This window comes from Triticum urartu, chromosome 1 (assembly GCF_003073215.2).
Source record: "Triticum urartu cultivar G1812 chromosome 1, Tu2.1, whole genome shotgun sequence".
Classification (NCBI taxonomy): domain Eukaryota; kingdom Viridiplantae; phylum Streptophyta; class Magnoliopsida; order Poales; family Poaceae; genus Triticum; species Triticum urartu.
This window is the reverse complement of record NC_053022.1, coordinates 274123591-274132703: the sequence shown is the minus strand read 5'-3', so window position 1 is coordinate 274132703 and position 9113 is coordinate 274123591. Positions and strand designations below refer to the sequence as shown.

The following is a 9113-nucleotide window of genomic DNA, read 5'->3' as shown; positions in this document are numbered from 1 at the left end:
GTAAAAAAGTGATGCTCTTAGTCTACGAACCAATCTGTGGTTGGATGGTTAAATGGATAATGGTATCCCAGCTCATCAGGATTTAAGTTATGGTGCTCGCATTTATTCCTGAATTTATTTCAGAATTTTCGGTGATGCATGTTTAATGAGAGGAGATGTTCCCGTCGACTATGAGACGTTTTTGATGACTTCGTCAATCTCAATGTAACATGTCGACTCAATATTTCAGAAATGCTCGTAGAAATAAAATGTGTTTTTATGCTCATAGAGATAAGTGTTGTACCGTATTCGAAAAAGAGTTGCTCTCAGTCTCAGTTCCGTACACCTCCTTGCCCCAGATCCGAAACCGGCCGCTATTCCCTCTACTCACTCCTCTCCGACGCCATCTCACTGACACCCGCTTGCGGCGACACCCTTACCCCACCCGTCAGTGGCATTTCCTCTTGGCGCAGAGGCCCCGTACTTATCCAGATTCGCCCCCACAGCAGCAGCTTTCCCACCCATCCCCATCTCCCCGCCGGCGCAGGCCCACCAGCGCCCGTCCCTCGCCGCAGCCAGTAGCCGCAGGAGTAGGTGCGGCCCCCCCACCTCCCGTTCCCTTTCCGGAAAGGAAAACGCCCCCTCGCACGCGAGGTGTTCGACGGAGAGCCGCATAGGAGCAGGCAGGCGCAGCCCATGTCGAGCGCAGCCGCCAGATCGGAGTCGGGCGCTGGCCCGGCCACCGCTCATGAGCTAGCCATGCAGCAGCCACCGCAGCAGCAGGAGGTGGTCGCCGCCGCGGCTGAGGTGCAGGCGCCACCACCGGGATCAGTGGTGGTGGCCGCGGCTGAAGTGCCTGCGCCGGTGGTCGTGGCCACGGCTGAGGTGCCCGCACAGGCGCCCGGGGCGGTACTCACCATCGTGATCTCGAAGCCGGAGGAGGAGGAGGCGCGCGAGCAAAAGGGCGTCGCTCCGGCCTCTCTGCCCCCTCTGGAGGTCGGGGATGCCAGCGCCATGGTTGCCGTGGCGGCCGCGAAGGAGGCAGAGCTGGCGAGATCCGACAGCTTCGACGAGCAATGCAGGTATACTGTCGGTGGTGGGTCTCGTCCTTCTTCATGTGAAACGTCGGATGTTTCGTCTGATCCTGCTCAAATTGCGAACCAGGGAGGGAATAGGAAACGTTTGTGTGGTAGCTGTGTTAGATTTCGTACTGGCCATTCCGTGGGCAAATTATCAGCGAGGGCTTCGCCGATGCCTTTGTGTAAGTAATATGGGGGGTTTGGGCTGCTCATCCTGCATGAAATCTGTGTCTGTAACCTCAGTGGCGGAGCCAGGATTGGCCGACGCCTCAGGCAAGAAACTAAGGACTAAAAACTACCCCTAAAAAAACTTTAGTTTCAAGGCATAGAAAAGTCAATCTATATTGCATAACGAATAAGAACTCAAACATAATATTCAAATGCAGTATTTCTTCCATGTAAAATTATATAGAAACAAAAATTACTAAATGACTAAATCTGTTTCCACATCTAGCAAACAGTGGCATCAAGCAACAAGAAGTCATGACTTGGTTGGCAACTTGGCATGAACAATGTACTGTTTGCTTGACAGTACTAGTATTAATCTGAACACCTAAATGCAGCAGTAAGATATCTGAACGGCTGCTTCATTCCTTCTTACTGCTGCATTTATCAACCCGAAACAAGCACAAATTTCAACCAATTCAGATTTCTTAGCAACGACACTGCGCTAGCTGTAGAATTTAGGTGTTCAGATTAATACTAGTACTGTAAGGCTGATGCTTGAATTCTTTTTCAAATGTGCGACATCATTTTGAAGCATCAATTATATGGCATCAATGAAACTACTTCCATAGATTGGACATTGGAGACAAAAACCTCTGAGTTCAAGTCATAAACAGAGTATTGGACTAACATTTGGATAGATATAGTACAGATTCAACTGGATATATAGTAACCTGATGGTGCAGAAGGGGATTTGGACGCCGGACAGGGCAGCAGCCCGCAGCGGGGCAACCTGCTGCCGCAGAAGTGGGTCAAGAGCGGCTTGGGGGGCTGCCCGGCGTTCCCGCTGCGGGATGGAGCTGGCCGGATGGGTAGGCACGCCGGCGGGCGGCGGCGCCGGCGGGCAGGGAGGCAGCCACCGAGCAACGCCTCCTAGGCTCTAGGGTTCGTCCAAGTCGGGGGAAGGGACGGCGGGCAGGCATGCAGGAAACGAACAAAGGAGATGGGCCTCAGTGCCTCACGCCCCAGGCCGCTTTCGTCCTGATCTACAGTATTTGTTATAGTGCATACATGTGATGGGCCTCACGCTCCAGGCAGCCGCCCGGGCTGCCTGGGGCCTGTCTCCGCCCATGCGTAACCTGAGGGCGAAAGGAGGGCCTAGGTAATGTAAATTCATACCACATATGACACAGACCCTCTATGATGTGATTCTCATATGTGTTTCGTGGAGATTCTAGCACATGGATCATGCCAATTGGGTATGCTAATATCCTAGGTGAGATTCTAGCACACTGAAATAGATTTCGTGCCAAGGGACACGATGCTAATTCCTTGTTTAGCCCTAATCTTGATCCTGGCTATAAACTTGTAATCTATAGGAGACAGGTTAAGCTTCTGAATGCAGTTGGGGTTTTATTTTTATTCTTAAGAATCAGCCCAAATGATTGGTTTAATTGAAGTAACACAAAGTGATAGCAACTTTTAGCTAATGGTTCAGTAGTTTAGCATTTGCGATGTAAGATGATGTGCACTATCATCAGTGTATTTTTACTACCCCCTCTGTCCTCTGATCCATATTACTTGTCGCTCATCTGGTACAACTTTGTACTAAAGTTGTACTCCCTCTGTCCCAAAATAAGTGTCGCTGATTTAGTACGAAGTTCGCGACAAGTAATATGGATCGGAGGGAGTAGTATAGACTAGGGAAGCATTATTGCATGCAGATGGCTTCAGTAAATTGATGTACCTTGTTTAGTTCTTAGCTATCAAAAACTAAAAAGCTATCCAGCTGCTATATAGATGCTGGCTGTAGTTAAATTAATGTAAGGCGGCATGCTGATATTTGATACTCCCTCTTTCTCTCAACGTGCCACCAGAATATTTTCTCAGACAGGGGCGCTGGAGAGAAGATTTTGACTGAAATACCCCCAAGCGCACCTCTGCACCGTCGTTACCAGCTACAACTCTCCAACCACGCACGCCTCGACCGCCGGCACCATGTGCACGTGCGCCTTGACCGCACCCACACGGCCACGCCTGCCATGGTGGTCACCTCAACCGAGCCCACCAGCTCCGCCTCCGCCAATGCTGGCACCTGGCACCTAGCCCACGGCTGCCGAGTACTCCCTCCGTCCGAAAAAGCTTGTCCCAAGCTTGTCTTTCAAATGGATGAAACCGGCACTGCGCTCTTGGCCACCAGCTCTGTGACCGCCTGTGCCAACACCTACATCCCCGCATTGGGCACCAGATGCCTGATGTCTGCATATGCTTAAGTGGTCAACCAAACCATTAACCAAGCAAATGATAGCAGTGGGCTGAGAGCAGCAGCACGGAGCAACATCTCGCACACATCGCACTGCATCGCCGTGCATGCCAGTGCGGGAGTCCCCATTTTCCATGTGCTGGCTGCTGGCGAAGGCCACGGCTTCCGGGCTCTCATCTGTGTATGTGAGTTGACCGAGTTGTTGTCGCCTCCTGCCATCTGGCCTGGTGACGATGCCACCATTGGTTAAATGTGAAGAACAAAGTCTCCATGTGGATGAAGTGAGGGAGAGCTGGAGGCAGTCATGGCCTTTTTTCGTCGCGTTACGAGCAGGACAGGGTGAGGGAGTAAGGAAACCAGCATGATTTTTGGAGGAGAGAAGCGCATGCACACTGTAATGGTTCGGCTATTTGCTCTTTCCCCTCAGGCGGCAGCTCCTGATAATAACTCCACACGTGAAGGAGTAAAAGTGAAAGTTTAGCACGTTTGTGAGGACTGCGCCACATAATACGGGATTTTTATTTTCAAAATTAACGCCATGTATTGAGGGACGGAGGGAGTAATCATTACTAGAGTTATGCTGACTAGTTAAAGATTACTGTACCAACTCTAATGTACTGAAATTGTTCATTCATAGGCCTTTCCTTGTTAACAGGAAATTGCCCACTCATAGGTCCTCCTTAAAAGACCCAAAAATATAACATTTCCTGTTACTTGTTTACTGCTGTTTACCCGTAGCCACTACCTTATGATGCACTGATGTTCGATGGGCATGTTTTTAATTTCCTCCAGTTACAGTTGAAAGTTCAGACGCAACCAGGAGAGGCAAAGTATGGTTTGGTTGTTTGCAGTGACACATTCGTTTCACCCTGTTGTGGCTTACAGTATTAAGCCACTCTGGTTCTTGATGTTAAAGTCATCTAAGGGAACCCTACATTGTGATCGTTATGTTGTAATCCTTATGTGATTTTATTGTCTTATTCTGGTTCCTTATGATCCATTTGCCTGAAATCTTCATGTTTTACTTTCTTACAAGCTTAACTGTTTCCTGTGAGGCGGCTACTATGAGTGATAGCATCTAGCATTGCTTGGGGAGTTGTGCTTTAGCCATTGGCTATCGTCATTGGTACTCCCTCTGTTCTGGTGCATAAGGCATGCACGTAGTTCTAGGTCATCAATTTAACTAGCTAAATATGTATTGTATGTAATAAAAATATATATCTAGAAACTACATTCGCATACGAGTCCAGTGATATGCTTTTGATGACATGTAACACATTTTTGATTAGTCAAATCGGTGACCTAGAACTACGCGCACACCCTATGCACTGAGAGGGAGGGAGTATGATAGAAGCATTACACAGTGCGTTGGTGACGAAACTGTTATCTCTCAAACTGGTAATATAGGTCTGTTTTCTTGAATGTTGTAAAAGTTAACGGATAGCCATGCCAGCATCAGCTTGGTTTATAATTGGTTCCAACCGGTATACATTTCAGTGCCACCCGGTTACATGGGTCGCCTTTTCCTTGTAAGCAATGTGTGTCCCTTGTGAAATTGTTCACTCGTACAGGCCCTTCTTTATTAACAGAAAATTGCTCACTCATAGGCCCTCCTTAAAAGACCCTAAAATATAACATTTCCTGCTACTTGTTTGCTGCTGTTTACCTTTTTTATTAACTTTTTTTGGAGGTTTAAGTAACATGTGATACTTCAACGCAGAGTTTGTCAGCAAAAGTCAGAAGAACCTTTGGTAGACCTTGGATGCAGATGTCGTGGTGATCTTTCAAAAGCTCACCGCACTTGTATTGATGTCTGGTTCCGTACTAGAGGTTCAAACAAGTGTGAGATATGCCAGTAAGTCCTCGTCTCAAATGGATTTTGGCTGTTGCTAACTATTTTGATTTACACAAGTTCTTTCTTTCACAGGCAAGTTGCTGTCAACATACCTCCTCCAGAGACACAAGCAAGTGTAAGTCTTCCATTTTTGGCCTTATATCATTTTCAAGATGCGTTTAGAAAATCTATACTGGATGGATCTGATGTTTGAAGAATATATTGCATTATATATATCATCTTCTATTGACTGCATGTTCCAATATCTCCATATTACAGTTAAATAACTCGGGACCCCCTGAAATTGTAGGCTGCAAAAAATTAATCAAATTCCTCTTTCTGGTAGTGAAAATTTACTTGTTTTCATTGAGCAGACAAGTTATTGGGTTTGGAGGGTTGATTCAGCTTATGGAAGGGGCCGAGGAGGACGTGAAAGGGTATTTTTATGACTGTGGATAAGGAAAAAAAAGAAACAAATACACTGATATGACTATCTGGCTCGAGAAATGGATTACTAATTAAATCATCATGTGCAAGTCTTCAACTCTGCAGAACTTGTACAATTTTTTCTGCTTCATATTTGACGCCTGTTCTGTGTGTATGCAGGGATGGTTTAGCCCACTCTGGGTTGCATTTGCAATTCTGATTGGTGGTCTATTATTGGATGTGCTGATATCTGTTTCTCTTGGTGTTTCCGCACTTCCTGTGAACATAATAATTGGTATGGAATAGTATTTTGGTGTACCAGATCCAAATATTCCTTTATGTTCTGTAACCACTTGTCTCTGTGTTCTGTTATCACTTGCCTTTCGTTGATTTTGAAAGTGTGGAAACTGACATTTAAGAAGGATTAGTTTTATATCAAGTTTGTTCTGTGGCAACATAGGAATGACCGAATGAGTATTGATATTTCTTTGAGAAACAACTATTACAACTCCCGGTCTGAGATTATATGCCACTAAGTTTGTGTCTCAGCAACACTTAGTCCCTGATTCCCTGTTAAAGCAATATAATAACTAGTCAATAGGAGCAACATTGTGAGGTTGTCCATGGATATTGAACCACATGTCCACACCTGATGTTATGTTCAAAGAATGTCAGACAAGAGGAGAAGGAATTGGGTTAAAGCCATGGTGCGGCAGCGCCTCTACCAGCCACCCTCTGCCTTGCCGAGCTCTGGTGTCTCTAGGCGCGGCCATTGTGTCGCCACTACACGTAGCTACATTTCCTCCCTGCTAGGCATGCCTTATCTTCTCCTCTCCCGCTCCTCCAGCTTCTTCTTTTTCTCACTACCATGTTCTGCACGCTGGGAGTCGTCACCCCTATCAGCAGAAAGTATGCCGCCTCTATCTCCATGCCCAGCTTCTTGTCCTCACTGTTCTGTTGGCCAGATTAAGCCCTGAATGTCACCACCCCTAAGCTGCTCTGCTCCTACTAATGTACTTATTTTGTTCTCTCTCCCCTCTGTTCACTTATTATAGTTAGATAACAACAGTTTAGTATGACACTGATCATTATTTCAGTGGATGCTGCCTGCTAGTGACATGCTTTGTTGCTTATGTTCTAAAAGAGGCAAGAGAATGTGGGCAACAAAGCCTTTGATCCTTGTATTTAATTCTCAGATTTACTGTTTTTGCCATTGCTATGTCGTGGAATGTGAACTTAATTTGATCTAATTTGCTGACCTGCAAAGTTAGGTTTGTGCCTATGAAATATTGATTTAATTTGCTGACATATAAAGTTAGGTTATGCTTATGAAGTCGCCTCACCATACGCCATATGCTTTATAAAATTATGAAGGGGGTCGGCTGCCACAACACACATTACACATTTAATTGAATGAAGCGCAGAAGAACTAGTGCATAGATATCATTGCAAATATTCATTCTCATTTTTCAAGGAGTAGCGAATTGTATCAATTCATGTAGCTAATAAATCAATTGGAAAATGCTGTTAGCAAGAAATCGTATCCATGATCTTTAATTAAAATAAGAAAACCAGATAATGTGTCATTCGGAACTAGAACTCACTTCCGTGGGCAGTCAATTTGATTGTACTCGCAGGCTACTTTATTAATTTGTTTGTTATACTTCAGGTTGGTTTATTCTGTCAGTGTTGGTGCATACACTTGTTTATTGTGGTTCGCTTACAGGAGGCACCACACATAGGATGTTTCATTGACTTGACTAGTTGTTTTCAGGTGTTCTGGTTGTTCTCGGCTTGGGCACTGCCCTTCGACTAGCTCTCGAGTGCTGCCAGGAGTTTGGCTCGAGGAGAAGCATGCCAAGGATGGAAAACATGGCACCCAGTGGGTACCACCCCGGAGTATAGCTTAGGCCTGTAAATAGTATAGAGGACAATGTTTGGATTCTCCTTTTGACAGCTGGTAGTTCTTACACACTGCTCCATGAAAACAAGCTCAAATTCAAAGCCTGCTGATTACAATCAAATCACGTCCTTCCGATGTAAATATGCAGCCCTGATATTGATCTTTCTTGACGTGTTTCTTCTGACACTATTAGAGAGAGCTGCCTGTCCCAGATCTCTTGGTTAAACCTTACTCAAGATTTCTGGTCTAGCCCTACCTGGGGGCCAAGATTAGCGTTAATGTGGGTGTGAGTTTGTAAAGGGCTGAAAGCCACTTGTTGCTATCTATGGAATGCATGCAGAGGCCTTTGTTGTGCTTTCACATTCAAATGTCCGAACTGAAGATGTACACTGCGGAGAAATCCAAATCCATGAGAAAAGTGCTGGATAGAACGTTTGCAAAGATTTAAATGATTCAGATTATAATCCATTTAAAACTCCATTGGAACGATGCATGTTCATGGCAATATGAGGAAAACAAAGTAACACGCATTGCATTGAATTTTTTAGAGAACTAGATGATACCTTGCATGTTGTTGCGGAAAATTATTGTAATATATTTGTTGGGTTTGGTTTTACAGAACATATAATTTTTTATTAATGATATGAGGAGTAGATATATATCCCTCGCAAAGAAAAAGGAATAAATATATACGGTTTATTGTATTAATTATGGACCTCAATAATGTGCTGACGTTTGGAGCTCCCCTGAGCGAACTATTTTTTGTAGAAGTAAAACTATTCTCTTTTGAGCGATCGCAATCTGGGAGTGTTCCCTTGAGCATCTATATCTAGACGTTTGAAATTGGCATCAAATGTCCCGGCAGACCGCTCGGTCACAAATTGGTTAAAAAAAATCCGACCCATCCAGACGTCTTAAACTGGCCTCAGACGCCCGAGTTGTTCGGTGTCACTCATATTCAGCCCAAATGTAGGGTGGATATAGGGTGGCGCGGGTGCATTCGTCACGTTAGCACGACCCATCGCCGACCTCACTTTGTCCCCACAAAACTCTCAATCCAAAACCCTAACTCACTTCACTCGCCGCTCACTCCGTTTCTTCTTCTCCCCTCTTTGATCCAATCCGACAACTCCGGTGAGCATGTAGAGCGATAGCAACCGCTCTGACTCCGACCTCGATATCGACGAGGAGCTGACCCTCCACATTACGCTGGAGCGGTTGAATGTGGACATGGGGGGCAGTTCCGGATCTGCCCTGTCGTCGGTCCCCTACCGGCGCAGCTCGGACACCGGAGCCGGCCCCTCCCGGCCCGCTCGCAGCTCTGCGAGGGCCGTGCAGTCCGTGCGGCCCCTCCGTCGTCCACCTCCCCCGTCGGCCGCTGCTTCGCAAGGGCAGCGATGGGTGCTAGTGCCCGCTCCGCCGGCCCTGCGGACGTGCACGCTAGACTTGGAGGCGCGCGCCACC

General features: G+C 46.2%; 1 protein-coding gene across 2 annotated transcripts; it reads left to right on the top strand.

Moving 5' to 3' along the window:
- Window positions 1-528: 528 nt before the first annotated feature.
- Window positions 529-8009, top strand: LOC125507463. Of its 2 annotated transcripts, XM_048672040.1 has the most exons (6): window positions 531-1061; window positions 5207-5341; window positions 5414-5456; window positions 5695-5757; window positions 5927-6041; window positions 7521-8009. In XM_048672040.1, the coding sequence occupies exons 1-6, from the start codon at window positions 676-678 to the stop codon at window positions 7649-7651; spliced, it is 873 nt and encodes a 290-aa protein (XP_048527997.1). In that variant the 5' UTR covers window positions 531-675; the 3' UTR covers window positions 7652-8009. The 2 variants fall into 2 exon arrangements, with proteins under 2 accessions (XP_048528003.1, XP_048527997.1); XM_048672046.1 differs by lacking the exon at window positions 5695-5757 and having other exon boundaries at window positions 529-1061.
- The last annotated feature ends 1104 nt before the right edge of the window (window positions 8010-9113 follow it).